This window comes from Aythya fuligula, chromosome 4 (genome assembly GCF_009819795.1).
Source record: "Aythya fuligula isolate bAytFul2 chromosome 4, bAytFul2.pri, whole genome shotgun sequence".
NCBI classification, from domain to species: Eukaryota; Metazoa; Chordata; class Aves; order Anseriformes; family Anatidae; genus Aythya; species Aythya fuligula.
In genome coordinates this window covers 61,670,783-61,679,038 of record NC_045562.1, presented here as the reverse complement: position 1 = coordinate 61,679,038, position 8,256 = coordinate 61,670,783, and the positions used below count along the sequence as shown (strand labels likewise).

The 8,256-nt window shown below is 42.6% G+C and overlaps 1 protein-coding gene across 1 annotated transcript in view; it reads left to right on the top strand.

Moving 5' to 3' along the window:
• The first annotated feature begins 243 nt into the window (after positions 1-243).
• CPEB2 (cytoplasmic polyadenylation element binding protein 2) overlaps positions 244-8,256 on the top strand; it is a 49,967-nt gene continuing 41,954 nt past the window's right edge. The window contains exons 1-2 of the mRNA XM_032186048.1: positions 244-884; positions 3,026-3,304. Of these exons, the coding sequence (XP_032041939.1) occupies positions 303-884; positions 3,026-3,304 (861 nt within the window). The 5' untranslated portion in view covers positions 244-302. The remainder of the gene's footprint in view (positions 885-3,025; positions 3,305-8,256) is intronic.

The window sequence follows — 8,256 nt, the reverse complement described above, 5'->3', positions numbered from 1 at the left end:
AGCAGCAGCAGTTCAGCCACCCCACTGACAAGTACCAGCAGCAGGAGCACAGGCAACAGCAGCAGCAGCAGCTCCAGCTCCTCGGCGGTCACCCCCCGGAGCCGCCGCCGCCCGGGGACTACCCTCGCCACCGGCCCCTCAGCCCGGCCGAGCACCGGGGGGGCTCCGAGCGGCTCGCCCCTTCCTGCCCGCCGGCACCGGTGGCCGCCGACCCCAATGTGGGGGTGGCCGCCGCCTCCTCCTGCCTGAATCCGCCGCCGCCGTCTCCTCCTCGCCTGCAGGCGAAAGCCAAGCCGCCCCCCATGGAGTCCCCCCCGAACAGCCACTTGCTGGGCAGCCCCGGGAACCTCCTGCCCGGCGGGCTGGGCTCTGGCTTCAGCAGCCTGCAGAGCCCGGAGATCCCCAGCCCCCATCACCAGAGCGGGGGCGGCTCCTCCTCGGCGGCTTCCCCTCCTCCTCCGCCGCTGCCCGGCTTCGGCACCCCCTGGTCGGTGCAGACCTCGTCGCCGCCTCCGCAGCAAACGCAGCAGCCTCCGGCGTCCAGCGGCGGCGGCGGGCAGATCAGCGCCATGCCGCCGCCGAGCCCGGAGTCCGAGACCAGCTTCTACCCGGGGATCCCGTCATCGATCAACCCCGCTTTCTTCCAGAGCTTCTCGCCGGTGTCTCCTCACAACCCGTGCGCCGGGCCCTTCAGCAGCCCCTTCTCGGCCGCCGCCCCCCCGCCGCCGCCGCAGATGAATTTACCTCAGCAGCAGCAGCAGCAGCAACAGCAGCAGCAGCAGAACCGGAGATCCCCTGTGAGCCCCCAGCTCCAGCACCAACACCAGGCGGCGGCCGCCGCCGCCGCCTTCCTGCAGCAGAGAAACTCCTACAACCACCACCAGGTACCGGGGGCGGCGGCGGGGAGCCCGGCTGCGAGCGGGGGGCGCCCGGGGACGGGCAGGGAGGCGAGGGGTGGCCGCGGCAGGTGGAGGGGCTGGGGCTGACGGCCCCTCCTCGGCTCCCGCGGACCCCGTTTCGCTTTGGGGACGGGAGGCGAGGTGCTTTTCATGTCTTTCCTCGGGGCTCCTCGTCGCCTCGCCCTTGTCAAATGGAGCCCGTGCTGCTCCCCGACCTTCTACAGCCCCTCGCGGCTCGTGGGGAGCTGTCACGCCCCGGCTGACACCTCCGGGCTTTTGCCCGAAATCGCCCGGATTTGTATCCAAACGCAATACAGTGTTTCAGGTTGCTGCGGTTCCGCCTCAGATTTTCCAGCAGCGCCCTAACAGAACCCAACAGCGTTAAAATGGAAGTTGAGGGCGAAGTAGGGGTGCTGAGGGGCGGGAGGGCAGCCGACGGGTGCCGGTGCCCGCCAGCGCACCACAGCCGCCTCTCGCGCTCACCCACTCATGAAAGGCCTAGGTTAGACAGGCCTCATCTTCATTTTTCCTTAATTTGGGCATTGCCTCCTGTCAGTTTTAGGCGGTGGAGACGGCCATTTATTTTGATAATTTCAGAACTGGAATCTCCTTTCACACCTGCCCCTTCGAGGTCTGACTCAGAGGCGTCGTGACAGGGAGCTGGGTGTTGTAGCGCCAATGCCCTCCTCAGAGAAATTCCAAAGCCATTCTCTAACGCTGAGGTGGACACGGATTTTCTCTCTGTTACAAGTTGTAGGTAAACACGAGCGGTGCCCGTGACAGTATAACTAGCAATATTAGAGGCTTGTTAACGTTTGGCATTATCTATGAAGGTTTGTTTCACAATACGGGGCTGGCCTCTCCCAAAATTCCAACCAAAGTATTCAAGTTTTACAACATAATTATCTGTAATTATATAGAATGGGATGTTTGCCTGATTACTTGACCAAAAAATGTCTTTAGTGTTTTTTTGTTTGTTTTCTCGGGGGAGAGGGCGTTATAATGCCTTCTTTCTGTTTTATCTACTGTATAACGTATCAACATGGTTTAAATTTTTGAGCTACAGAAATTACCAGCTGAGGGCTGCTTGCAGCTAAGCTTTGAGATAAAAGTACTGAATTCAGAATATCCTCCCCTCACACGCACCCCACTTGTATGCTTGAGAAAAGGCCTTTCCAGGAACAGTCAGGTTTTAGAGCACTGAAGATAAATGTTGTTCTTTGCTGTCAGTCAGGCTCAGTGGGTCCACCTCTTGGTAGTACGGACAACCGCTGTAGGTCAGGTTTTAGCACAAGTTGTGCCTCAGGAATAAAAACTTGTCACCTTGCGAGGTCTATGCTCTAAAGGCAGTCTACATTGTGATATTGAGGAGCGTAGTCATAGTGTGCCTGTTAGATACAGAAATCATTTATACTGCTTCTAAATAGGGAAACTAATCTTAAAAAAAAAAATAAAAGAGTAGGCTGCAGAATTCCAGAGATAGTCCTGTGCATTACTCCAGAAATACTTGAGCCGTGGTTTCAGAATAATGCATTTTAATGTGGAAATGTTAAGATAGCTTCTTCAAACAGATTCTCTTCTCTGCTCTTATATGGTAATACTTAGTGATACTGAGCGATACTGGGGGAAAAAAATTCAATCTGCCATCTGAATTTTAATTTTTAAATACCTACTCACCAATCTCTTTTTAATAATGATAATTTAAAAATGACCTTCTTGAATTTTTTGTTATTTTTCCAGAGATCTTGCTATGTAATACGAAATAATGTATCAGGTTAAGGCCTGAGCCTTTCTGTAACATGATTTTTAACCCTAGGACTGTTCTACTCTGGACTTTTAAAGAATCCTACCGGTTACTGAAAGGATAACAATCTGAACTGGTTACCCAAGGACTGTGGGAGGAGAGTGGGAATTACAATTTTTCTATGACTCTATATTAGATTTTCTTTTTTTGCCTCGGTAATGAATTTATACAATATCAGGAAAGAGGAGATTATAGAAATCTTCTGAGCATTGGTGGATTGGTGTTTTTTTGGTGTTTCTTTTTTTTTTTTTTTTTTTTCCCGTTAAGTATGAAAGCATTTCAAGTATTTTTCAAAATAATATAAATGAATCTTTCTTTTTAGCCTCTTCTGAAACAGTCGCCCTGGAGCAATCAAAGTAGTGGCTGGAGCACAGGAAATATATCCTGGGGAGGAATGCATGGCAGAGACCATCGTAGAACTGGAAACATGGGAATTCCAGGAACTATGAACCAGATCTCTCCTTTGAAGAAGCCCTTTTCTGGTAATGTCATAGCTCCTCCTAAATTTACTCGCTCCACTCCATCACTGACACCAAAATCGTGGATTGAAGATAATGTTTTCCGAACTGACAACAACAGTAATACTCTCCTTCCCTTGCAGGTAAGGATGGTATGTAAATGGTGCATTCATAGTCTTGTGTAGCATTTTGCCTTTGTTCGCTCTAAGGAGAATTAAACAGTGGTTACTGTCCCAATACTTGGTTTGAAAATTGTATAATTGTATATAATTTTTATTATTTAATTGCAACTAACCCCAGCATTTTCATTATATTCAGCAATATGATTCTTACAGTTAATGAAGAATATTGACTGTCGAGAAAGATAGAGATGTAGCCATTGGCAGAGGAGCAAAAATGTTTAATCTAGCAAGTATTTTCTGCCTATCATAACGCTCATATTCTCATAAATCCCTTTTAAAACTAAGCATTTGTTTTGTTTGCTTATCCTTGTATACAGATTTTCTTACAGACTCTTGTAGATGGCTCTCAGACTCTCGTAGATGGCTCTGAATCTTTGTCACATTAGTCTTTTATTGATACTCTAGTCTGACACTTGCATATTAGTGAGAATTTATTTTTTTCTCCACATTCTACCAACTTTTATATTTTGGCTGGAAGTGTTAAACAGCAGGATGTGCCTTGGTACTAAGAATCTGGGCTCATCGCTTGAATTTTGCTAGTGACTTTTTATGTGATGTTAGGTAAGTCACAAAGCTCTGATATCATCCGTTATTTATTGGTAAAATGTTATTTTTCCCATACCTGCCTGTGTTCATTTAGCCTTAACACAATTTTCGGCTACCAAGCCATATTTTGAATCCCAGTCTCAGTTGCCATTCTAACAATTTATAGTTTTTGCACTTTTTTTCTGTTAAAGTTACCTAGAAGAGCTTGGGCAACTTATTTTAAAACACACCTTTTCTAAAATAGCAGTTTAGTCCATGAAATCTGCATATTCTTTATTTTTGTTCATACCTGTGTCGGCTTGAGTCAGTCTCACACTCAGCTATCGTATTCCAGCAAAAGTGTTTTTTAATAATATGGAAGGAAAATAATCAGGATGTTTCTTTATCTCCACATATGGCTATTACAATTGTTTTGATGGGTTTCCACACAGAATAACCCAGACTTTGATTTGTCATCGTTGTAACTATTTGAGCTTGTATAGATGTATTTGCATCAATTAGCAAGCTAATCCTAGTGTGGCTGTAACAGCAGCAAAGGGATGCTCTTTGGGACCTGATTTCCCACAAGGGTTTTTTTTTGTTTGGTTGTTTTTTTTTTTTTTTTTAACTATCTTGCTTGTGGAGTTCTATTTATTTGGCGTGAGTTGCCATGTCCTGGCTCTGTCTGAGTGAGCTCTGATATTTGCAATATTCATGAGGCTAATGGTGTTTTTTGGCCATAATCAAGTTGTGCTGCCAAGCGTATTCATCGGACCTGAAAACTTGAGAGGATTTGCCTATCCTGTGAAAACCTGTTTCATTAGGTAGCCTTGCTCATTGGAACATCTTAGTTGAATCATTTTTACATGGGTAGAAAGATGGAAAAAATGATGCCGTTCTTCACATATTCAATCTGATCCATTCAGGGAAAGGGGTTACAGATCAGTAATGCTTTGCAGTAGAGGGCTTCAAGAAGAGTTGAAAGTAAACACTGAAATGTCTTGTGATGATGTTAGCCTCAGAAACTGGGTTAAAAATATTAATGCCATCATATGTTGAAACTTCAGTGACGTACACGCTGGAAGTCATGCAGCTAAGAAGTCGTGAATATGTTTACTTACACGCTTTACAAGGCGGTATGACTAGTGCTTCAAACTTTAAGAAGCTTCTGCTGTGGTCATCTGATACAGATGAACTAATTTTTATGTCTAAACAAAAGTCTCGTGCATTCCAACTATAATCTAAAACACCCCTGTGTACTAGGGTAGGAAAAAATACTTTAAATTCATCTCTAGAAACATTAATTTAATTTACTGGATTTTCATGTCAGGTTTTTCTGAAGAGTCTCACGGAGAGATGGTGGGCACACATCATTGTTCTTGGTCTCATCTGTGAACACCAGAGCCACAGATTAAATCAACCTGCTTGTCTAGCTGTATTTGTTGTAGGTCTATAATTCTTAAATCTATCTTACATTTACAAAGTCATAATTGTAGAAATCAGTAAAAATACTCCTATTTGAAGGCTTGCAGCGTTACCCACTGCTATTGTGGAAACACTAGATGTTTCCATAAATTATTTTGCTACACTGAACTTGTGTTATTTTTTTCTTCAGTTATGCTATTGTTATGGTTGAGTCCTTGGAATGACTGCTAAATTTTAGAAGTCATAATGAAAACTTAAATAGAGTTTAGAGCTCGTGGTGCTTTTCATCAGGACTCGTGCTGGCAATTGCGATGCTGTCAAACACCCACCCTGTTAATTTGTACTGTGCTTGTCTCAGGCCATAAAAGGCTGAGGTATTTAGATTGAAGATCCTTAAAGATACAGTAGCTATTTCAGAAGACATTCAAATATTCATTAAATTTGTGCCATTTAGAAGGTCTTATAGGAGAGTGTTTGTGGGTATGTAAAAGTTCCCCGTTTCTTTCAAGCTTTCAAAGAGGGACTGCGTCTTTGCATGCCTGTTGAACACACAACTGCATCAATTGCAGTTCTGCAGAATGCTTTTCCACATGACCACACACCTTTGTTTTAACTGCAGTCATCAGTTCGCATGGCAGGGTTCACAGCACCTCTCCTCCAAACTTCAGCTGGCTATTTTAAAGCTTTTTAGCTAGCTCAGGCTTAGCAGCTGAAGACTTCAAAAAGCTGGTGTTCTCACTGACCTTCTGCAGATCATTAGTGTTCTGCTAAGCATCCTTGAAAATGTTCTGGTTTTGAGAAGTTTGAACGGCATTCAGTGTCAGCTGCCCATCCAGTTGCTGTGGAACAAGTACCTGATGCAAAAGAAAGAAGCTACAGAGGAATCATATACAAATTTAAAAACTTTCCACTTTGGGATTTCTTTGTTCTCTGGTGCTTGCATAGATGCATGGGCCCCATCATAGAATTGACATTAATTCTGTTGAAAATAATGTTTCTTGGTATTAACCTAATATACCAGTGACAATAAATACAAGTTATTGTTACTGATAATCGAGAAACTAATCTCGTATATTACTTAAAGGGATGAAAGCAGATTTTCTGTGCTTCATAGCTAAAACTGAAACATATGGCCACTGTGAACGCAACTTCATGTGGGATAGTAGTGACAGCAAAGCTGCTTTTGCTTATATCAGTTATGAAGGACATCTCTTGGGAATTTTCCAAAATTGAAGAGTTTTTCCTGTTTTTACATATAATAATAAAAGCAGTTAAAACATCATGGCAACTCTGATTTAAACGTGAACAAGTTAAGCCAATAGTCAAGTTTTGCATATGTGACTAACTGTAAGATGTTCGCCCCACCCTGAAGATTTTTAAGATAAGATAAACTACATTGATTACAGCTCTTAATGTAAGATAAAATGATGCCTAAAAGCTTTAGCTCTGCCACACTGTACCATTATAGGTACTTCTTGTAGGGAAGGGGTTATTGCTGCGTGCTGGAATCATGACGGTACAATTAGAAATCATGTCAGGTATTGTGTAAATCTGTGTTTACACTATCTAACTTAAGCATTTTAATTCAGTAGCCTCTTTCTCCTTAAAGAGAATCTAGGTTCCATATTTAGATAATCTAATTCTCTAGAAGAACATACCTGTCACCACTGACCGTGTACAGCCCCTGAGATTCCAGTTCAGGCACTTATATTACGTGTCAAGAAATCAGGCAATATTCTTTTATACTCCCTGTTCTACAGTACCAATAAATAAATAAATAAAATTGAGCATAGGTTGTAAAGCTAAAAATATTTTTGTAATCCCTGATACCATTTTTCCCCCAAAATGTGCTTCAGGCACTTCCATGCCCAAAACAAGCACGGAAGTCAGTTTTCTATATTTTTTTCATTTATATTCCTTGAATGAGGAAAATAATAAACCATTTAAAAAATATAATTATCTGCTAATCCTATTTTGATTGCAAGCTTAATGTTTCTCAGTATTGTGCAAATAAGCTTATAAAAAGCTACTATCACAGTTTAATAATATACATCAGTGTTTAAGTATTTTCATTCCAATATAAACACAGCATTATAATAAAATGAATATGAATTTAGGTCCTGTGTTTCTTTTGAATTCAGGAAATACATAGCATGTCCGGGTGTTTTTCACCTTGATTTGTCCTTCCTGTTCGTTCAAACAAACAGTACGGGCAATGTTCGTGGTCCTGAACGCTGAGCCTTATTATTCTACATTTGAGCACAGCTCTCTGGCTGGGTGTTCATATGGCAAGGTACCTACAGTACATACTCTCAGAAGTGCAGATTTTTCCCTTTTCTATTTATTTTTAAAATTTACCCAAGAAAACAAAATACTTCCAAAGCAAAATGAATTTTAAAATTGTACTTCACAGCAGGTGTCAGTTTGAGGTATTTAATTTAAGCTGCTGTCACATTGCTTCTGTCTTACAATCACCTCCACACAGATTTTCAGATCCTCAGTGGGACAGTTTGAGACTGTTTAATAAATGTTCGTGTCTTAAATGACTACTCCAGATTATACACATATGAGCCAGTTCTAGATTAAGAGTAAGTTGCTGAAGTTACGTTCTCAATGCCATATTTAGACTCTTAAATACTGGCCTGATTATTCAGAAGTGCCAAGTGTCCTGCTGCTCTGGTTAAATATGGAAGGCCTTGGGAGTATGTACCTACAGAGTTCTTGCTCTTCAGATTAGTGTAGTTGTCCAAACACTGATTTGTAAGTCAGCATTACCTTATATAGGTAATAGGTTATAAGTATTACCTTATTTTACTGGGGTAATACCTATAAGAAAACAGTGTATTCAGGATTTCTGATGCAATAGATTGGTTAACTGGGACGGATGAAAGATGATTAAAAGTTACACATAAGAGCAGATTTTTGTGTTTTGCGGACCATATTGAGGTTATCCCTAACTGGAG